General features: G+C 34.8%; 2 protein-coding genes and 4 pseudogenes across 2 annotated transcripts; 4 read left to right on the top strand and 2 right to left on the bottom strand.

Annotated features, from left to right (window-relative positions):
* Positions 1-163: 163 nt before the first annotated feature.
* LOC148195085 (uncharacterized) lies at positions 164-1191 on the bottom strand. The gene is made up of 3 exons (XM_088095083.1): positions 1184-1191; positions 951-1119; positions 164-868 (listed from the first exon to the last, which is right to left on the bottom strand). The coding sequence occupies exons 1-3, from the start codon at positions 1189-1191 to the stop codon at positions 164-166; spliced, it is 882 nt and encodes a 293-aa protein (XP_087951209.1).
* LOC148195084 (protein ANTAGONIST OF LIKE HETEROCHROMATIN PROTEIN 1-like) lies at positions 1188-5574 on the bottom strand (annotated as a pseudogene).
* Positions 5575-12269: 6695 nt separating this feature from the next.
* LOC148195083 (uncharacterized) lies at positions 12270-13358 on the top strand (annotated as a pseudogene).
* A 1339-nt stretch (positions 13359-14697) lies between these two features.
* Positions 14698-16362, top strand: LOC148195082 (uncharacterized). The gene has a single exon (XM_088094369.1). The coding sequence runs from the start codon at positions 14698-14700 to the stop codon at positions 16360-16362; it is 1665 nt and encodes a 554-aa protein (XP_087950495.1).
* Positions 16363-19129: 2767 nt separating this feature from the next.
* On the top strand, positions 19130-20599 carry LOC148195081 (uncharacterized; annotated as a pseudogene).
* A 293-nt stretch (positions 20600-20892) lies between these two features.
* Positions 20893-22690, top strand: LOC148195080 (uncharacterized; annotated as a pseudogene).
* The last annotated feature ends 1550 nt before the right edge of the window (positions 22691-24240 follow it).

The following is a 24240-nucleotide window of genomic DNA, read 5'->3' as shown; positions in this document are numbered from 1 at the left end:
TAATAATAACAACAAATAAGAACACATAAGAACAAATAATTACATCGTAACCATTAACATAACTTAAAAATGACATATGGATAGGATTATAATAATTCATGATTAAATCACTGATACAAAATTTCATATAATACTAATACAAGTAAGTCAGATACGAAGATTCCTAACAGTCACCGCCCGATATCATTTTACATAATTTATTCCACCGCTTATGTGGTGGTAGTCCCATCAACCTCTTCGTACATGTGGGGTTTCCACATAAGAAATCATAACATTGCTCTAGCAAATTTTCATTAGCAATGTTCATAGCCCTCAACATTTCATAAATGTCTGCCTCTGTATATGTATAATTCGGGGTGCGTCGAAGGATCTCGGTTTGGGAAAGTAGTATTTCATTTATGTCCTCCATTGCTGACACTTGACGCACGGCTGCATCAGAAATTACACCAAAATGTACATTTGATGAGCTTAGGACATTTGCGAATCCATCCAGGCTAGTCGTCAACTTATCAAATTGAGAATCAATGACATCAACCATAGGTGCCTTCCTTTTTGAGCCTCGTGAGGATGAAGTTCCACCGGATGGGACGGAAGGCACAGATTGAGTCTGTCCTGGACTATATTCATCGACAGATGGTGGAGGTGATGGTGGAGTTGGGTCTCTATACCTTATCCAATCAGGCTGTTCTGGAATGTACTCGAAATTTTCATTCAAATCAACACTGACACGAGGCCCAACACGTTGTCGACGTGCTTGACGAGCAGTCCGAACATCACTCCCAGTTGCTCGATCAGCTGCCCATAGCTCGACCATCAAATCGTAGTGTTTTATACTATTAACTCTCCACTTTGCCGCCGTTGGCCTCGACTGAAACAACAAATATAACAAACACTTTGTTTCATATCATGTATAATAAGGATGGACAATATGTGAGTCTTTAGATAAATACCTGAATCAAGTCCATCCAGACTTCGTCTTCAGCATGAAATGTCATACTAACCGGGTTCCACGCAAATCCACTCAATCTAGAAAACAGGTCATGCACCTCGCGCCATTTATCTTTCAAGACTTTCTGACGATTTTTTACATTATTTTTGGTAATTGCGACATACCCACAACTATGAAGATGATCAAATATATTACTATAAGCTTGGGATGTCCAACTACCGTCAACCCTATTACCGATTCATGATTCGTCAATCATACAGTGTAGAAGTCGTGCGTCCATGTCCTCTGTCCACTTCATAAACTCTCTAGTAGGAGCAGAGGACTCAATGGCGGTTGTCTTACCTCTGTTCATTTTATACCTAATTCATAAACAAAGTGGTCAAAAATAGACTCGCAAACATCGTTAATATAATGTTCTTCTCATACCTATAACATGAAATAGTCAAACAACACAATAAAATACAATAACTACGACTTTTGATAATCTCGCCACATATGATCTGCTATAGAATCCCTAATACTACTACCAATCCTATCATCCTCTTCTGTAACTTGATGTGATGAAACATTATGGTCTTCCCTTTCATTCAACTCATGATCAACTTCATCAAGCAATGCTTCATCGTTGTCCACGCCACGAAGGAAGTTGTAAGATACAACAAGCTAATATAATGTCTGTCATTGTCTCCAATCCATTCAGTGCCACTTGCAATGATAGGGAATCGTTTTTTCAAAACACCAAAGGTTCTTTCGATAACATTTCGCAATGATGAGTGTCTATGATTAAACAACTCCCTTGAATTTTGTGGTCCTCTACGTGTATATTCTTTAAGGTGATATCTTACGCCTCTATATGGAGTCAAAATTGTGCTTTTCAACATAAATCCAGCATCACCGAGGTAGTATTTTCCTACAATTTTACCCACAAACAAGTAATTAGTCACTACTAAATAAAATCTTCAACATCGCAATGTACACACTAACCTTGGGGAATAACCAACGAATCATCTCGATCAAGATCATTTTTTAAAATTCTTGAATCAGATGCAGTCCCTTCCCACCCAGCAAGAACATATGTGAATTTCATGTCAAAATCACACGCAGCAAACACATTTTGAGTTGGCCAATCTTTTCTTCCTCGAAATCTCGCAGCTTCACGTCTTGGCACCTTTACGCGAACATGAGTGCCGTCTATGGCCCCTAAACAATCCTAATAATAAAAATAAAAAGTCATCATAAACCAAAAATTATTGTTATCATACTTTCATCAAATAACGTCTACAAATATGTTCATATGAGTACCTTAAAGTACGGGTAAAATCGATTGTTGTTCAAGACATATGGATGAACCTCATTTCTTGAGGGTTGAATTAGAAATTCCGATTCCAAAGTTAAGATAGCATCCAAAACATTGTGAAAGTGTCTGCTAACCATCGAACCAGATCGATGGAAAAAAAATGCCACACTTCGATTCTTAACATTATGGCCAATTATATGAAGAAATTGAGCAACTTGTTACTCCACTATTGAACGAATGATGTCCTTAACTAACCCCATTGATCTTAGTCTCTCGCAAAGATTAATAAATGCCTCTGGACCCATCCTAATGATGTCACGACACCGAACCGTATGCACAAGATATGACATTAATTACTCCCTACGACGGTCTTTGTCTGGTAGGTAATTGCTTATACTATTGGAATCACTGGAGTACATATTCAAGATACTCAACGCGTGTGCAACAATGCATAACATTGTTACTGGAGCCAATGAAGTCGTTATTTGTAATTGTTGACGTATCAATGCGATAATTTTGAAGTCTACACCGACCACATCATCATTTGTATCTTCACGTTCCAAATATGAGAAATCTAATTCTCCTTCCATCTATATTAACTTAACAAAATACATAATCATTAACAACTTCATATATACATACAACTAAAATCAACAGCATAATTACATTCACATACTCATGTAATCATATCCAGTTTAATAATAATCATACATTCATAGCATATTTAAACAAAATACATTATATTTATTAACTAAACCAACCACATTCAACCATATTAATTAAATACAGTGACTTCAAACATACCTCTTGAATAAACTTGTTAAGCTTTCAACCCAGTTTTTCAGCAAGAATTAAGACTTCACCCAAGATTCAATTTGCACTCACAGTAAGATCAGAATAAGATACTAGCTTCAATTCTCAATCTTCAGATAAAATGAATGACAATTCCAAAACAAACCTGTTCAAATAAGAACATCAATATCTTATATCATTGGTAAAAACAAACTGACAACTTTGTTAAATATGTACCTTCAGCTTACTCTACCCAGTGAATGAACACAACAACTTAGGAAGCTTAACCAGGTACCGGTCAAAAATTATTTTAATACACCCGCCAACTTTTTCCATGTCAAAAATGCTATAATCATAGTATCACAAGCTTCATTAGTAAGGTACATATAAAATGGGAAGAATAACATTGTGTTTAATAATACAATTTAATACCAAATGGACACAATACACAGGTTTTTGGCCCTCACTTGGTTTCCTTAGCTCCTCAAAGATGGTTCACCTCTCAGCATAGATCTAAAATCTTCAAATTAAGCTATTTTTCGAATATTTGACTACGGTCAAATGGTTTATCAATAACCAGTCTTCCTTTTCTCTGGATCGAATTTCATCAACAAGATCAATCTACATTCAAAACAATTTGCTCTAGAGATTGATAATTACAGTGGGCAACGCAATTGCAAGATGAACTGGTCAATTTCTGAAGGCCATCTACACCCGTGCTTACAGGACACATCAATATACAACCATCAAAATCTTAAAACACTGTGCATTCAAACTGGACACATAAATAACCTTGTTTCTTCTCGATACCTGACCAATGCTATGGACCTCCCTAGCTTACCACCAGCTTACGAATGCACCTCTCAGTCCACAACTTCTTACTCTTTGCAAGAACTTCAGCACACACACTCGCGAAAATCTCCTCTTCAAACTTCGATGTCTCAGCAAGGTAAAGTAATCCACCATCCACGATCTTATTAATGGTGTGAATGGTTATTCTTTTCAAATTCAAACATCTTTGCCAGAAGTCAATGGCAGTGATTCTCTCCTTTGCAGTTAATGGTAGTGAATGGTTTAGTCAAACAGCCACTCAAACAGGGAATCTAGACACTGTATTGGGCTGCAAAAGCATTTATGAAATTAAACAAGTGCATGGCAAGAGGACAGTCAAAACTGGTCATCACAGGGGCACCCAGTCCACTTTACTCTTCAAACCACAGTACATTGCTTCTTTCTCGTGAAACCATAGTGCATCTGTTTTAACTTATTTCATAGGGTTGGAATCGGTTATTAATGTGCAGAATCGAATAACTTCAACTAATTATTTTTGGCTGATGTATGGAAGCAAAGATGGGTAATTATAATATGTCGTACAGGGTATATCAGTCTTTCCCTCGTAAATCATCGCAAATCCTCCCGTATTTGCGAGATGAGTTGAACAGTGCAATCCCGCAAATCAGCGGATATCTGTCTTACCAAATCGGCGCAAATCCACCAAAACGAACAACGTTGCTTTCCGTAATCCATCGTCGCTAATTTACGTGAATAGTGTTTTCCCTCCAAAGGAACACAGCGGTAGGGACAAGGATCATGGTAACGATGAAGAGAAAATGATCAAAGCATTTTCACTTAAATTTGAGATTTTCAATATCTAACGTGACATGAAACATGATACAGTTTCCTCAAAATTTAACTCCTTAATTTTGAAGGACCGGTTAATGTTTCGGTAGGTCCTATTTTCGTTCAGAATTTTAAATAGGTCATTTTCTTTTTATCATCTCAATTGGATCCTTGTTTTTTAAAGTTGAAACAATTAGAGATTTATTGTCAAATTGGACAAACGGTCGCTTAAGTTTGGGTTACGGTGAGTATATTGATTAATCACACGTGGCATTAAAAACAAGTATGAATTGATTTTTAAATTGCACAGAGGTTAAATCAGATGTACTTAAGGGCAAACTGGGCAAAATAAAAAAAATTAAGTGCAACCTGCAATTGAGAAATCCAAATTAGATTGGAGAAAAAAATTGGGGCTCTGAATTAGGGTTCGTGGGAGAGAAAGAGAAACCTCGATAATTCCTCAATTCAAACCTTTCAAAGAAATTCCCAAATCCAATCTCAGAACCTAACCCTAAAATCACAACAGTTGAACTCACAATCTGTAGAAAGGGAATAAAAAACCACCATTCCCAACAGAGAACTCAAAAACCCCAAATGAAAACCCTTGCCACGAAACATAGAAACCCTCGTCACCGTAGAGGCATTGCCGCCGCGAATGATGAACGTTGCGTCTGAACCGCCGATTTCGCATCCTCCTCCCTGCAACCAAAACTAAACCAAAAAGAGAAAAGGAAAGAAACTCCCTCCCTTGCGAAGCGAATCAGCGCAAGAAAAGAGGGAAAGGGGAAAAGAAGAAGAATGTCCAACACGCCGCCACAACAAACCACCACGAAGGCCGCTTGGTCGGGCCATCTCCATACCATTGCCGCGCCATCTCCGCCGGAGTCGTCTCTGAGTTCCTGCGATACCCAACCATACCCCGAAGAAAGAGAAAGGAAGAAATCTCTCTACGTTGCGGCTAAAGCAAAGGAATAGAAAAAGAAAGTGCTTCCAACGCTGAAATTCTTTATTCAAGCAAAAGAAACAAACGTCTAGAACCCTGAAACTCACGTTGTCCAATTTGATTTCGATTTGGCAATTGCACAGGATAACAAGGCTTTCAACACTTAATTTAATTTGATTTTCTAACTTTGCCCTTACTTAAATTATATTTCCACTTTGTACACTTAATTTTTTAATTCAAAAATTAAAAAATACAATTGACACACGTTTTTAATGCCACGTAAATTAAAACTACATTATCATCATACCACGTAACACCCTCTTTAACGACAGTTGATCAATTTGACGGCAAACCATTATTTGAGACGCCGAACAAGTCGGAGACCTATTTGAGATTCTAAACGAAAATAGGAACTTACCGAGACATTAAACCTATTATAATTTCTTTAAAAACAAGGATCAAAGTGTACCAAAGTTTTAAAAATAAACTAAATCTAAAACTTAAGAAACTTAAAAACATATTTAACCCTATCTACAATATTAATAATATTATGTATTAACTTTGTATTATAAAAATATAAATAACAAACTAATTAAATGAGTTGATGGAATCATCCCACCCTTAGCTTGCTTTGAACAAGTCCCCTTCATAGTCAGGGAGGTTAAAAATGTTCAATTAAATTAAATTGGTGATTATTTAAACTAAATTAAACTATCAAAAATTAAACTAAAAAGGTAAACTGCTTTTTAGTTCAATTAAAAAGAACGGTTAGTGCACGACGTATATGACAAGAGATGAAAAAAAAATATTATTAACGCTGTTTATTTTTAAAACCATAGGTTTCTTTAAATGAGTTTTCAACTGGGAGTTTTTATTCGCAAATTAAATATGAGTTGTAAAACCGTATTTTTAATTTTTTTAATATTAGAAATTCAAATCCCAATAATTTGTAACCGAATAAAAAATGGCAGCATATTGTATGTTACCATGCTAAAAGGTTAACTTTTCAAAAGTGATTTGATTCTTTCTATACTCAGATTTCAATATTCATATTATTTTATTAGATACACTAATAAATTAATTAACATTTCCGTTTAACTTAAAATAAATAGAATTGTAATTTTTTGATCTTCTTATTCAGTATAATAAGAATATTATTTTGATAATAAAATCAATTTAACTTCTGGAAAAGAGTAGAATTCAATTTAAATATATAGAATGTGGTTCATTGAACTAAAAAGGTAATTTAGTTGATATTGTTCGAACATTTTGTTTTAGTTTAATTTGTAAAATCTATTAAGCTCAGTTTTAAACTAATCTTTAATGCAATACATTCTGTATTTTCTTGATCCATTTTTCATACTCATTTTTACTCCATTTATTTTGCAAACTTGAATTTTGTTTGTGAAGGTTTAGATTAAATGATAAATAGAGAAAATAAATATAAGAATGATAAATAAAAGATAAATATAATAATAATGTGTTGTTTGAAGTAATAGAACATCAAAATTAATACAATATATAATCACCATATATTATATTCAATAAAAAACTTTGCAGGAATGATAAAATAAAATAATTTAATTTTCAAGTATTTTTCTTATAAATGACTTTACATTATCAATTAATAAAAATTGTCATAAATATAACTTCAGAAATGTTCACAAAAATGAATAAAATATACGTGGGACAATTTCATAAACAATATTATTCTTGTGGGCAAAATGAAATAAAATTTTAATTTTGAAGCACGGTTATTGTGAATATTTTCTCATTAACAATCAGTAAAAAACCATCCCAATTTTAATTTTAAAACATTTATTACAAAAGCTGTTGAAATAAGTAATAACTAGTGCATTGAACTTTTTTCTAGTGTACTTATAATTAGTAAATAGTCTTGTAAGTGGAGTTTAGTGTTGCTAAAATGGATTAAAATTCACGAGTCAATTTGTTCAATCGGATTAAAAAATTACAAATTTTGGTAGGGACAAAAAATGAATCTGGTCCACTAAGAACTCAGTTTATGTGAATTGAATCTTTGATCAACCAGATTAACTCACCAATCCACCCATAAATTTTAAATATTAAATTATATTAAAAAAATGAAAACCCTAAATGTTTTCATATATCAAATATATTTGGATTGTATTGTATTTTTGTGATTTTGGATTATATTTGGAGTTTAACATAATTTTCGATTGTATTTGGATTAAACTTTATTTAGATTTTAATTAAAAAAAACTGTAATTTTTTTGGGATTAAATAAAAGAAAATTTGTAATTAAGTGAGTGAACTCGTTTAACTTACCAAGTCATGGTGGCGCGATGGTTTCTGCCATTTGTGTTTTGTTGTTACTACTTATGGATTTGTGTTTTTCTAGTTCATTTTTAGGTTGTGCAATTTACGGTGGCTAATTCTCGATTTGTGGCTACGCGAGAAACGTTGGTGATGGAAGATTTGGGCTTGCGGTAAGTGCGTGTGTTGATTCTTCCCCTCAGCGGAGCCAACGAGAGTTCATTAGTGCCGCTTAGCGGTAAACTGGCGTTGAGCGGTACTTGCGGCTTCTCTTCTTTTGCACTTTTTGAGTTCTTTTCTGATTCCATCTCTATCCTTCTTCACTTCTTTCATCAAATTCACCTTAAAACGTGCATAAAACACTTAAATGAAGCATAAACCTGTCCAACTCTCTTATTTCCAAAAATATAAACAAAAGCATCATTCCAAGCTAGTTTCTAAGTGTTAAAGGTTGCTTTTAGTATCAATTTTAAGCATGAAAATAATAGTTTTTCAACTGTTATCACAACCCCAAACTTAGAACTTTGCTTGTCCTCAAGCAAACAAGATGTAACTCAATCTTCTATCAATCAATACAATGGTTCACCCCATTCAAAAATCCTCTTTTCAAGATAAGTAAGTACTCAATTAAGCTCATGACAAAGACTTTAATCAAGACATGCACATGCTTTAGTGTTCACACAATCACCTAATATCCAAAAAATGCTACTTTTCATGAATGATCAATCAACTAAGCATGGATGTTCATGTGCTCATGGAATCTTTCCTCACTAGATAAAGTGTTTCACTCAAACACACAAGTGTATAAGAGGTAATCACTCACTCACTCTACTATTACAATGTCACATGAATTGACTTTGTCTTTCATTTAACCATAATCAAATACATTCGCAAGCATGCATCCTTACAAGGACTTTTCAATGGCTTATAATGTGGCTGGGCTAACAAGAAAATTGGTTTTTCTAGATCACAAAACCCTTGACTTAAGAGAATCATATATTCACAATCATTCTTACTTATTATTGTGACCTTCATCAATCCTTCATCAAGCACTATGGTTGGGGCTCATTGTTGGGTGCGGTGTCGTAGTTCGGCGTTGAGTAGCTTAATCGGGTAAGTAAATCAAACCCTAATGCTTAGTAAATTTGGTTCTTCTCTGGCCATTCTTGTCATCAAGCGATTGTCATCAATCATAGGCTTAATCTCGCACTCTTCCAGTTGCAGAGGAACCCTAGGACTGTTGTTCTCGCACTCCGATTTTGGGTCGCCGTCATTCAGTCTCACTGACTCTGTGGTAAGTCCAGAATGTTGTTCCTTTAATATATATCTTTATTTCTTTGGTGTGTAGTGGTTTAATGTTGCGGTTATTCACAGAGAAGAAGAAGTTCGAATGTCTAAGCATCTTTTAGTGTTCGATGTTGTAGATATGCTGAATTGTTGATTGTTGTGGTAAGTAAATTTTGTTCATTCCTAAGTGATTTCATTTGTAAAATGAGAAAATCCTAAACCCTTTGTTCTTTGGTTTTTCGGGCACAAAATGGGGTTTGGTTTGGTTGGTGTGCTGTGGAATACTTTGGTGCATTGTTAGGACATTGAGTGAACATTAAGAGGCGTGTTAAGGTATGTTTACGCAATCTTTAAGGACTATAACATATAATTTATATTATTAATTATATATATGTTTTATATGGTTTTCTGTGGTTGAATTTGTGTGATATAGGACTGCAAAGGATTCGAAGGGTAAGATAAGTGGAGGAAGCTTTTGGGATTCAAAAAGGAAAGTACCACAAAAGGGTAAGTAGTTATTACGTTTTGTTTAATGAGTAAATAGCTATTGTATTCAGTTTAATGGTTTTGATGTGATTACCATATACATTGTTAATTGAGAAGCCATAAGTTAAAATACTCTAGCTTTACATACCTAATCTACATCAGGTGACTGCTACACAAAAAATTGTCCTCTGCTAATTTTATAAACAAATAAAAACCAAGGAAGGAAAGAAAAATTAAAATTAAAAGCCATTGGCAATTCTCACTACTTCAATGCCCCTTTGCAAGAAATCAAATACAATTTGAAGGGTCAAAGAATATATGTTTAGAACCATTTACATTTCACAACTCCCTTTGCTTCAATCTCTGTCTGAGGTGTATTAGTTTTCCTTGGACCTGTTTAGGTAAATCATCATCAGATAAGCCAATTTCAATCCCTTCTACTTGTTTTCTCTGTATAATATCATGGTACATTGGAAGAAACCGACTTTGGAAAGACCTATAGGAGAAATAGGGTAGCAACACACACACAACAACCAAAAGGGTTACTAGCCAATAGAGACCACTGGGAGCACATGCTTCTACAAAAACCCTGTAAGATGTTGTGGATATTGCTGGAGATAAGTAACCATAGACCAACACAAATACATACCAGAAAGCGATGCTGCCCCATATAAAAAAATGTTGTATCCAAGTAAAGTAATTTATGGATATTGCCATTTGGCAATTCACAGTCCACACCACACATGTATACATTGTCACCCCAAGTATTTCAAAATCAACCACTTTACCATCTCTTCTGAAGGCTTGATTGAACACAGAATTAGTGGTTAAGAAGAATATCAGTAAAGAACTAAGGACTCCATTCAACATCCACCCTAGAATCCGAGGCCAGCTGAACAGGGTGTCTTGTACTCCCTCTAGATATAGAAAGGGATATTGTAAGACATACCATTTGATTATTGATTAGCACAGAATCTTGGCTTTCAACCAATCTTTATTTAAAATCAAGAGCCAAAAAAGAAATTCAATAGACATGTCAGCCACACAATAACATTAGAACTTTACAGAGTAATGTGTTAGCTAGATTTCATCCTAAAATCAATGTTGCTATACAACCATTATAGTTCCACCATAATGCTTAAAATCACTGCTGCAAACCCCTTACGGCAGAACCAAGACTTTTACAAAAAGAAGTAATAAATATAAACTTTAGTGTGAACATAATTAATCAAAAAAGGTCAAAGATAAACTGGTAATATAAACAGCCTAGAGAAAAAATGCAGAGTTCTTGTCTTCTAAGAAGAAGAATCGTATATGTCTATGTGCTGCTTCTTAAAGAACCTTTAAAAGAAAAATTTAAAGAAAAAAAGGCAATATATATAGTACCTTTAGGCAAAGTTTGGCAGAAAAATCCTGATCAAAAACACGTAGAGCGATAACTGGAAGTGAAGTGAAGAAGACATTGTAAAGTGACATGTACCAATAAGCAGCTTGTCCAGAGAAAGAAGCATACGCCTCAAACCAGAAAAAGGTAAATCCAAATGCAATGTTTTTATAGAAAAAATCATTAATATAAACTATATTATATATTCCTATATTTTTATAGAAAAAATCATTGGTAAATCCAAAATCATAAAAATTATATATTCCTATATTTTAATGAAACATTTTACTCTTTGACACCATTCACCATTGTTCAAGAATTTTTAGCAGTTTTCTCATAATAAAATAGAATAGATGGGATGCTATTTGGATCATAGGAGTATTCTTTACATCAGCCATTTCTCACAAAAATAGTTTAAAAACTCATGTTACTTGAACAAAATAAATTTTATTTATGGCAATATATTATTAAGTTAAGATAGTTTGTAAATAGTAAATAACATTAAATATATTTTTAATCCTGAACTATAACATAAAATTATGTTTTTTAAAGTTTAAAAATAAATGGATATATATATTTATTTTAACTTAAGTATTGTAATTTTTTTGATGTATAAAATATGTTTCTTAACAAATATTGAAATGAGAAATAAGTATAAAGTAAGGAAATATACATCCCTGTAAGCATGAATCTTGGGTGGTGTGATTAGGTAGTTGTAATTAATTTTGATAGTATCGGAGGAAATGTGAAAGGTTAGTGAGTTGTCAAGATTTGAAGGTCCACTGACACCTACATTGTACTGCCATTCTTGTCCTCTTTAGCCACACTATATACACTTCAGTGAGAAAATTAAGTTCTTGAGAAGCTCAGAAAACAAAGACTTAGCTCAATAAAAGTTTAATAATACATAAATCTTAAATTGAATAAAATACACAATAATAATAGTGTTGGGTAAGAGATTTATCATCATTGCTCATAAATAACTTACTAAATTTCTCATATATCATAAACATTCATATTCCAATAGAAAGGTTGGTTTTTATTAATCATTAGGAGGTTCACTCCACTAGAAATCACTCACAGGTCACACATTTGTTAAGGACCTAAATTAATTTAGGTTATTGTTTAGGAAGCCATTTGATAGGGCACGTGTCCTAATATGGAGACGTGTATTAACCATTAGCTAATTGTTTTGTAATCGATTTATGTACAGAACATGGATGATGCTCAACCAAATCGTTCATGGATGTACGATAGGTGTCATAGAGGAAGAGGTGCTTTGAAAGAGTCTTTTGTATTGGGTGTTGAAGAGTTTATAAGTAAAGCTTGTGAACAAGAACATTATCGTAGAGATGGAGGTCTTCGATGTCCATGTTTAAAGTGCGATTGTACAAAGATTCTGCACGAAAGAGTTGTGAAGGTTCACCTTTACAAGAACGGTTTCAAGCCTAATTATTTCATTTGGGAGGATCATGGGGAAAGAATGCTAGAAGATGATGTACAAAATCATGAAAGTTGGATGGCTGTAGAGACGGAACGTGGTCAAATTAACCAATTTCAAACAATGGAAGACATGGTGCATGATGCTCTTAGGCAAAATGAGTCGTGTCAAGCATCTACTTCTAATAACATTGAAGAGGCTCCGAATGAAGAAACACAAAGGTTTTTTAATTTTTTGTTGGATGCAAACCAACCGTTGTATGAAGGAGCATCAGATTCGAAATTATCAATGTGTGTCAGACTATTAGCTTGAAAGTCAAATTGGAATATTCCTAACCAATGCATAGATTTTATTGCAAAAATGGTTATGGATGCAACACCCATCAAATCAGGTTTGTCTAAAACATACTACGATGCAAAAAAGTGTGTATCAAAGTTGGGATTACAATCGTAGAGGATTGATTGTTGCGTGGATGGTTGCATGCTCTTCTATGATAATGAATATGGTAAGAATGATGGCGCGTTGCTTGACTGCAAATTTTGTGGAAAGCCAAGATATCAACCACGTAACATGGGAGCAACTACTATAAAGCAAGTTCCTATGAAATCAATGTTCTATTTGCCATTAATTCCTAGACTACAAAGAATGTATGCCTCAACACAAACTTCAGGACAAATGACTTGGCATTATCAAAACATGTCGACGAATGGTGTTTTGCGTCATCCATGCGATGGAGAGGCTTGGAAGCACTTTGATATAGTATATCCTGACTTTGGTACCGAGCCACGCAATGTACGACTCGGTTTATGCTCTGACGGTTTTAACCCATATGTACAGGCATCAAATATACCATATTCATGTTAGCCAGTTATTGTCACCCCTTATAATCTTCCTCCAGAAATCTGCATGTCTAAACCTTACATGTTCTTGACATGTCCCATTCCCAGGCCATTCAATCCAAAGATTGGCATAGATGTGTACTTAGAGCCCTTGATAGACGAATTGAAAAAGCTGTGGACGGGTGTCATAACATATGATATTTCAAGGAAACATAACTTTATTTTGAGGGCCATGCTTGTTAGCAAAATGATGAAGATGAAGTTTTGATGATGTCCAAATCAAGTCAAGAGAAATCAAGACTCAAAATGTTATGAAGACTTGTATTGCTATGGAAAGCTTTTGTAATAATTATAGTTTAGTATCTAGGACTTAGATTATGAGTGGATTTATGTTTGCATTCAAAAGAGATGTAAAAATAAGCCAAACAGCAAAATCTGTGCAGTGTTAATCGATTAACACAGGGTGTAAATCGATTGTTCCAGAGACAAATGAAGAAGCACTGCATTGAGCTGTTAATCGATTAACAAGGGGTGTTAATCGATTAACGTTAATCGATTAACAAGGGCTGTTAATCGATTAACACAGGAGCCGTTTGAAAAACTAGCCGTTTTTAAGAGCCGTTGAACTATCCGTTGGGGTGCTAATCGATTAACCACTGTAGCTAATCGATTAACACAGTGTGAAAGGCTGAAAACGAAAAATGGAAGAGCCTTTGGATGAGTCTATAAATAGACTCTCATTTCCTCTCAAGTAAACAATACAGAGACACAGAAACTCTTCCCTTGTGCTCAAATACTCTGAAACTCTTGAGAATTGTGTGCTCTTGCTCAGCTAAGGAAACTTTGTCTGTAGAGCTGGTAAAGTGCTGCTACGGTGACAGAGGAAATAGCCGGTTCATCCTTAGTGCGTCTGAGGAGGTGTTCGGAAGAGGAAGTTCATCCTTCGTGAAGTATTCGAAGGAAGTGTTTCATCCTTTGTGAAGATTCAAAGGAGGTGTTGTTTCATCTCTTGTGGCTTCAAGAGAGGTGTCTTCTAAACTTTTACAAATTGTATCTGTGTGATTGTAGTTTGTAATAGTTTTGTGATTAGTGAAGTGTTTATCTTGTTTTTGAGATAAGCGACTGGACGTAGGATTGGTAAGATCCGAACCAGGATAAAATCAACTGTGCAAATTTCTCTCAACCTTACTCTATTTTATTATCTTTATTATTTGCTAAGTAAGTTTAATTGAGTAGAAATTTTTAAGGCACACGATTTTAGTAAGAACCAATTCACCCCCCTCTTGGTTTGTTATCCCACGCTAACCATTCCGCTGCAGCCGCTCTGACAATTGGTATCAGAGCTTGCTTTGATAGTCATTCAAATGGCAGGATCACATCAAACCTTTGCAGAGGGTGCTTCTATCAATAGACCACCACTATTCACAGGTGAAAACTACGCATTTTGGAAGGTAAGAATGCAAATATTTATGGAATCTATTGATATAGATATTTGGGATGCTGTTGCATTTGGTCCTTTTATTCCAACTAACAATATGCAGGAACCAAAGCCCCGTGACCAATGGACTGCTCAAGATAAGAAAAAATTTGGTAATGATGTAAAAGCTCGTAATATTATTTCATCTGCTTTAACTGTTGATGAGTTTTACAGGATTTCTGTTTGTAAAACTGCACAAGAAATGTGGGAAGTACTGAAAGTAACCCATGAAGGTACAGATGATGTTAAGAGAGCTAGAAAGAATACCTTAATCCAGGAATACGAAATGTTCAGGATGAAGCAAGGGGAAACAATAGTAGATGTTCAAAAACGCTTCACCAACATTGTCAATCATCTCATTGGACTAGGTAAATCTTTCGATACTGATGAGCTTAATATAAAAATTCTGAAATCTTTAGACAGGACTTGGCAACCAAAAGTGACTGCAATTTCTGAGTCACAAAATCTCAACACCATGACTATGGCGGAACTTTTTGGAAAGTTGAGGGAACATGAACTTGACCTCGGAAGACTAGATGAAGAAGAAGCAAAAGCAAAAACTAAGAAAAAGAGTCTAGCCTTGAAATCTGAGGTTGAAAGAAGCAAAGGTAAATCGGAAGATGAAGACTCAGACGAAGAAGAAGAATTGAGACTCATGATAAAAAGGCTCAACAGGTTCATGAAGTCTAAAGGTAAAGGAAAATTTAGATACGAAAAGAAAGATAATCCAGTATCTTCCTCAAATTACCGATGCTATGGTTGCGGAGAAAGGGGGCATCTCAAAGCAAACTGCCCAGATCAAAAGAAGGGTGAAGACAAAAAGGAGAAAAGATTCTTCAAGAAAAAGAAGGCATACATTGCATGGGAAGACGACAATGAGACCATTTCAGATTCAAGCTACTCAGATGAAGAAGCAAACATCTGTTTAGTGGTGAACGACGACGCTGGAAGCCAAGTAAGTACATCTAGCGATTCTGATAATTCTAGTCAAATTAGTGAAGATGAATTGCATGAAATTTATGCTGCTTTAATAGTAGAATCTGAAAAATTAGATAAAGCCCATCAGAAATTGAAAAAGGATTTCAAAAATTTAAAGTTAAATTTTGAAAATATTTCTGAAGAAAATAAAAATTTGAAATCAGATTTTGAAAATATTCTTGAAGAAAATAAGAATTTAAAATTAAATTTTGAAAATACTTTTGAAGAAAATAAAATTTTGAAAAATAAAGTTTTAATTTATGAAAAAGGTAAATTTACTAGTAGTGATAAATGTGCTTCTTGTGTTAATCATAAGAAAGTACTAGATGAAACAACCTCAGGAGAATGTAGTAAAAATAATGAAAATAAGGTTGTTAAAAATAAGTATGTTCCTAAAATTAAAAATAAAAACAATCATAGAACCCGTAGAACTTGGGTAGAAAAAGGAACAACTTATAGGAACACAAATGTTGTATCATGCTTTTATTGTATGAAAAAGGGTCATACTTCAAATAAATGTAAAATTAAGCATTATGGTGTTCCAAGTGGTAGATATATTTGGGTTGTAAAATGATTTCAAATTTTCAAATTAACCCAAAAGACCCAAACAAAATTGTTGGGTACCAATTTTTAAATTTCTTTAAAACAATTTTGTTTTAAATATTTGAAAAGAAAAATTAAGAAATTTTTATTTCAAAGAATATGGAACAATTTTTTTTATATATACAAAGCATATATAGTTTTCAAACGGAAAATATTTGAAATAGAAGAATGTGTGCATGTTGTCTTTAATGAAATTGTAGACCTTGAGGCAAAACCTCTTGAGTCATTTTGAATTACATGCAGGCAATGATGAAGAAGACAACAAATGAAGTGAAGAATGATGACAATCCTCAAGATGAAAATCTAAACAAAATGTGGAAACAACCTAGAGGATTCTCATTACAAAATTGGAAGGATATCTAAAGGGGTACTTTATATTTCTATGTTTTTATTAGTGTATGCCCTTTATATTTCCTTGTATGCTTGCCTCTTTAAATTCAAGAAAATGTTTGCTGCTTTTCTTATTATTTCTATGCATACATGCTTTTATTAAGGGGGAGTATATTTTCTAATAAATTTAGGGGGAGCAATTATACATCTCTTTTTAATAATGATCAAAAAGGGGGAGAAATATTTAATGTCTTAAACTTATTTCTAAGTTTACTAACAATTGTTTCTTCCTTAAGTTGTATTTTAAATACAGATTATTATCAAAAGCTTTAAATCAAGAAGGTTTTGATCATCATCAAAAAGGGGGAGATTGTTAGCAAAATGATGAAGATGAAGTTTTGATGATGTCCAAATCAAGTCAAGAGAAATCAAGACTCAAAATGTTATGAAGACTTGTATTGCTATGGAAAGCTTTTGTAATAATTATAGTTTAGTATCTAGGACTTAGATTATGAGTGGATTTATGTTTGCATTCAAAAGAGATGTAAAAATAAGCCAAACAGCAAAATCTGTGCAGTGTTAATCGATTAACACAGGGTGTAAATCGATTGTTCCAGAGACAAATGAAGAAGCACTGCATTGAGCTGTTAATCGATTAACAAGGGGTGTTAATCGATTAACGTTAATCGATTAACAAGGGCTGTTAATCGATTAACACAGGAGCCGTTTGAAAAACTAGCCGTTTTTAAGAGCCGTTGAACTATCCGTTGGGGTGCTAATCGATTAACCACTGTAGCTAATCGATTAACCACTGTAGCTAATCAATTAACACAGTGTGAAAGGCTGAAAACGAAAAATGGAAGAGCCTTTGGATGAGTCTATAAATAGACTCTCATTTCCTCTCAAGTAAACAATACAGAGACACAGAAACTCTTCCCTTGTGCTCAAATACTCTGAAACTCTTGAGAATTGTGTGCTCTTGCTCAGCTAAGGAAACTTTGTCTGTAGAGCTGGTAAAGTGCTGCTACGGTGACAGAGGAAATAGCCGGTTCATCCTTAGTGCGTCTGAGGAGGTGTTCGGAAGAGGAAGTTCATCCTTCGTGAAGTATTCGAAGGAAGTGTTTCATCCTTTGTGAAGATTCAAAGGAGGTGTTGTTTCATCTCTTGTGGCTTCAAGAGAGGTGTCTTCTAAACTTTTACAAATTGTATCTGTGTGATTGTAGTTTGTAATAGTTTTGTGATTAGTGAAGTGTTTATCTTGTTTTTGAGATAAGCGACTGGACGTAGGATTGGTAAGATCCGAACCAGGATAAAATCAACTGTGCAAATTTCTCTCAACCTTACTCTATTTTATTATCTTTATTATTTGCTAAGTAAGTTTAATTGAGTAGAAATTTTTAAGGCACACGATTTTAGTAAGAACCAATTCACCCCCCTCTTGGTTTGTTATCCCACGCTAACCATTCCGCTGCAGCCGCTCTGACAATGCTGATGTGGACAATTAATGATTTTCCTGCTTATGGTATGTTGTCCGGCTGGAGCACTCATGGTAAACTGGCATGCCCACATTGCATGGAGCATACAAAGGCTTTTAGATTATACGATGGGGCAAAAAATTCGTGGTTTGACTCCCATCGGAGGATTTTACCGAATGACCATGCCTTTAGGAGGAATAGGAATGCTTTCAAGAAGGGGGAAGTGGAGATGGATGACGCACCACCATATCTTACGGGAGCAGAAGTTTGGAATAGAATCAATGGTTATCCTAAAATAACTGAAAATGGTGTACCAAGAATTGATGGATACGGTGAGTGGCATAATTGGATAAAAAAAGCATCTTTTAGGATCTACCCTATTGGAAGGATAATTTGTTAAGGCATAATCTTGATTTCATGCACATTGAAAAAAATTTCTTTGACAACATCTTTAATATTGTGATGAATGTTGTGGGGAAGACAAAAGACAATGACAAGGCCCGAATGGATATAGCTTTGTACTGTAGACGAAAAGATTTGGAGCTAAAAAGTCATACCAATGGAAACATGTATAAGCCAAAAGTAAATTATACACTTTCAGCAGATCAAACAAAAGAAGTCTGTCATTGGGTAAAAGCTCTTAGGATGCCTGATGGATATTCTTCTAACTTGTCAAGGTGTGTTGATGTGAACAGGGGAAAGCTCATTGGGATGAATTGCCATGACTGCCATGTGTTTATGGAATGCTTACTTCCTATAGCGTTTAGTTCTTTACCGTCTCATGTTCTCAATCCCATTACAGAGATAAGTCATTTCTTTAGAGATTTGTGTTCTACTACATTGAACAAGGATGACCTAGCGAAGATGGAAGAAAACATTCCTCTCATTCTGTGCAAGATGGAGAGAATATTTCCTCCCTCATTCTTTGATTCTATGGAACATCTCCCTATCCATCTTCCATTTGAGGCACGACTCGGTGGACCAGTCCACTATAGGTGGATGTACCCATTTGAAAGGTGACAATATGACATCTTATCGTTCAATTTACTAGGCATAATTAAAAAATCCTAACATATCAGTTTCTAATTTGTAGGTTCATGGGATATGCTAAACGTTCAGTAAAGAATAAAGCTAGGGTTGAAGGATCTATTTGCGCATCATACTTGCACAGAGAAACAACTCATTTTTGTTCCCACTATTTCAAAAACTTCATGTTAACACCACAAAGCAGTAGAAATGAAGTAGACATTCAAATAGAAAGCCTAACGACAACATTATCAGTGTTTGACCAACCTAGCCGTCATTCTGGGAGGGAATCAACATATTGGTTAAGTGATGAAGAATTGAGATCAGCTCATGTTCATGTATTGATTAATTGCAATGAAGTTGAACCTTACCTTGAGTAAGCCTCCAAAATCAATTATATTTCCCAATTTTTTCATTTGATATAATTAATTGTCTTTGATCTAATCTCGTCATACATGTCAACAGCTCATTCTTACATACCTATCAACTATCTGAGTCAAACAGTTCGACATACATATATGCTAATTTCCCATTGTGGTTCAGGCAAAAAGTACGACTTCCTATCATTCTAACACATTCATTTCTTCCTTAATTCTTTAATCATTACATTGTTGAATAGGTTCATATCCTGAATGGTTGTAGGTTCATAACGATCCTTTAAGTGTGAGGAACCAACATCTTAGAGATTTATCACTTGGTCCTTTAAGGTGTGTAAAGGAATGACACACATTCTTTGCTAATGGATACAAATTTCATACCCATTCATGGAGTTAGGGCAAGAAGACAATAAATAGTGGGGTTCATGTTAAAGGGCTAACAGAAGGAGGTCAAGATGATTTCTATGGTGTCATTAAACACATTTATGAGTTGGAATACAATTCAACAACCACAGAAAAGAAAATTGTATTATTTTATTGTGATTGGTTTGATCCATCGAGAGTAGGTACAAGGGTGGATTCAAAGTATGGCATTGTGGATATTCGAATGGATAAATGATATGTGTTGTTTGATCCTTTTATAATTGCACATAATGTACAACAAGTGTATTATGTACCATATCCTACATCACGCACGGACAAACGAGGTTGGTGTGTTGCGATAAAAACGAAGCCTAGAGGTCGCATTGATTCGAATGACGTAGAAGCCAATGTGCCATACCAAGTGGAGGAAATGTCACATGTTAATGACGTCATTGAAGTTGAAGAAGTAGTCCGATTACAAGATGTAGAAGTTGGTCTTGAAGAAGTGAACCCTAACAATATTTCATCATTTCAAGGGCAGATAGATGAAGATACAATGGAATCAGAAGAATACAATGCAGAGGGACAGGGTGAAGATGACAATGAAGATGAATTTCATAGTTCTAGCACTGAATAGAGTTAGGGGGTGTTCCTCCTTATTTTTGTTGCATTTATAATGTTGTCCACAATCTTAAGTTCTTATCAATGTAAGTCTTAAGATTAAACATTTACTAATAGAGTTTTATTGCAAAGGCAGAAACAATGTGATTTCATCTGTTGTTGATGTGTTTGTTTGTACTCGTTTTTTTGTTTGTTTTTGGAGTATAATATTGTTTTTGGTTTACTTGTTACACATTTTTATCTCTGATTGTACTATTTCTAAATTTTCTTTTCTTCTATTGTATAAAAATATATATTATGTTCAAGAATATGGCATCTGTTCCTTCTGGCCCTCCTATTCCACCTTCAGGAAATTCTGATAAGGGGAAGGGGAAGAAATCTTATGCAGTGAAGTTGATGACACGTTTCAATAATGAAATTGGTTCAACCCGTCAACCAACTACACCTACCTCTACCTCCACTGGTAGATGTGTTCCACCTCCATTAGTTGTTCATGCCTTCACTCCCACTCCACATCAAGTTCCTACATCTACACCTACCTCTATTGGTACATCTCTTCCACCTCCGATACAAGTGCCTGGCTTGACACCCACTCCATACCAAGTGCCTCCTCATCGAATGGCTTCACTCTCTCCCAATGTTGGTTCTAACCCATCAACTCCCAGAAATATTGCACCATCACCTGGTATAGAGGATGCATATCCACATTCTAGTTCAGCCGCCAATTACGTGGAAGAATGTTCCAATAGTCGTCCAATGATTACACCCGTTGGAGGAGGGTAAGAAAAAAAATAACTCAATTAATATATAGACAATTCATTGTTGTATTATTGTAATGTTTGAGTTTAATTTTGTTTTAGGTTTTATCCTACAAAAACTGCATCGAAGGCAATCACAGCCACCATCAAGGAACAGTTTGATGAGCCATGGCTAACATGGGGCTCAATCCCTAAGTCAACCAGAGACGTCTTCTTCGAACGTTTTAAGGTAAACACTTTTCATTCCCAATCCTGTTACAAAGTCAATAGTTGGTGTCCTGCATTTAATTTATACTTTGAACTTGTTTACTTATTCAAACCTATTATTTCTAATATAACAGAGAAGGGTTTCATGGAAGCCTGAAGATGAGGAAAAGGTAAAAAAAAATTATCACACCAAGGCATCTCATAGACTCTTAGAGATGTATAAAAAAGCTAGAACTCTAGGAAAAAGACCTGATTGGCTGGGGGACGATACTTGGAATGCTCTTTTGGAAAAGTGGAACATGCCACTTTATAGACAAAAGTGTGAAACGGCAAAGAAGAATCGGACATCTGAAAAGGGTGGTTGTTTGCACACTGGAGGATCTATAAGCGTGCATGAGCATGCTATTCGTTTGGTATATAACTTGTACATTTTTTTTCTTATATTTGTAATCATAAACTTTACAAATATTTATTAACAACTCCTTTTGTTTGCAGTCATAAGAGCTTGGTCGGTCTGTGCATGTTGATGAAATATTTCAGCAGACACATATTCGTCAATCAACAGGGGAATTTGTGGACGAAAGGTCTAGGCGGACCCATGTAAGTTTGTACTAACTCTATCACATTATAAATTTTCGGTTTTTAAACCTCATGTGTAATGATAATATTTATTCATTTAACAGGAACAATTTGTTGCAAAATTTTCTCAAATAAGATCTGAGACTGCATCTGTTGGTGTCTCAACATCTTCTCCTCTAGACCCTACGGAGGAGGAAAGATTGAGAAACCGATGTTGGTTAGAGGCTGCTGGTGGAAAATACAAGGGACGCGTATACGGCATTGGAAATGTCACTTCCCAAGATGACTGTGTTGATAGTTACATCCAATAGACACAGGCATCTTCTACTGCTCAACCACAAAATTCAGAAGAAATTGTTAACCTGAAATCGCAGTTACAACAATATGGTCAGCAGCTTCAAAAGTTTGAAGGCTTTATTGGCGTCCTCCTGCCATTCCTTCCGCCTTCAGCAGTCGTAGCTGCACAAGACTTTTTAAACCTTCAAAATCCTCAAGTTCAAAATGAAGTACCCAATAATGTCCAACCAGAACAACAACCTCCAGAACAACAACCACCACACTAGCAACCACCAGATGAACAACCACAAGATGGAAATGATTACATGCATTATTAGGCATTTTATAGAACTTATTTCCATTACTGTTGAACTTATTTAGAACCACAACTACAATCTGTTAATGAACTTACCTAATGTTTATTCTTGCAGTTATATTGATGTAAACAATATTTATGTATTCATATACAATGTTTCCTTTGTGGATTAAGTGTATCTGAAAACCTTATTGAATTTATATGTCAATGTGCAATGTATAATGTCCAGGTTTGCTTATAACAATGGTGAATGTTCACTATAATGTCCAGGTCTGCTTGTATATTGTGCATGGGGAACTACTATATACAGGGTATTTATTTAGCTCTTCTTAAACCATTATATACGGATTTATCCGTATATAAGTTATATACGGATATATCCGTATATAATTTCCGTATATAATTTCCGTATATAAGTTATATACGGACAAATCCGTATATAAACCTAGCTACGACGGTATTATATACGGATTTTTGCCCGTATGTAATCCGTATATAAACACGTATTATATACGGATTTTGGGTCTTATATACGGAGTTTTGCTGTATGTAATACACTTTTTTCTTGTAGTGAACATTTATCAATACCACCAGATATTTTCTTCTTAACTCAAGGTAAAGCTTCTCACAAGGGGTTTTCAAATCATGTTCAAGGCTAAGGGTTCAAAGGATAGAACACATAGTGCTCTCTTTTGTGGGGCTAAAATCATGCATTTGGCTAATAAAAGGGTTACCAACAAATGGCCTTGATCATATGATGCAAACAAGCAATTGATTCAATCATAGAAAACCTGGGCAAAGTTATTCATACTTTCAAAGTAATAACATTCAATCATAAAAACTCTGGAGCTCAAAGCCTCACATATAAGCTCATTCACATTCCACATATACACATCCTGCTTAGTATCATAATCACAATCACAACATCATATATTTGTTCACAAAGCTTGTGAACCATCTGTATAAGCATATAATGTGCACAATCTCAACATCACTCAATATCAAAGCATCAAGCATTACTTATCAAACAACAATCATAAGCAAACCATCATAACAGACAAAGTTTCCAATTGAGTACATCAAACCCTATTCTACTAACAGAAGCAACTAAGTTTAGAATAAAACAGAAGATAAAACAAATCCTGCTCTAGTGCTGATAGCATCCATCAGTGAATGCTATCTCAGTTCCTCATCAACTCACGCTATCGTCAGAGTCTTCTTCCTCTCCTTCTTCTTGGATCCTATAGTCTTGATTCTTTTTGCCCGATGAGGAGGCCATCCCTACATCAAACATAATTCACAAAACCACAAGATACATTGTTAAGCATTAGTAAACCACAATGAAGAAATCAGCCCGTAACAGCAATGCTCTCACCAAACGCCAAACTTGAATGGAAACTTGATGCAAAAATGAATAGAAGAGAGGTTTTATGAAGGGGGAAGAAAAATAAAAATGAAGGGAACTCTTGGGAGATTGCTCGAGAGTGTGTGGGAGGAGTGAGATATGAAAATAGAGGCCAA

Source organism: Vigna umbellata, chromosome 7 (assembly GCF_029865625.1).
Source record: "Vigna umbellata cultivar VRB3 chromosome 7, Vumbellata_1.0, whole genome shotgun sequence".
Classification (NCBI taxonomy): domain Eukaryota; kingdom Viridiplantae; phylum Streptophyta; class Magnoliopsida; order Fabales; family Fabaceae; genus Vigna; species Vigna umbellata.
Note: the sequence above shows the minus strand (reverse complement) of the source record. Positions and strands in the feature narration are given on the sequence as shown.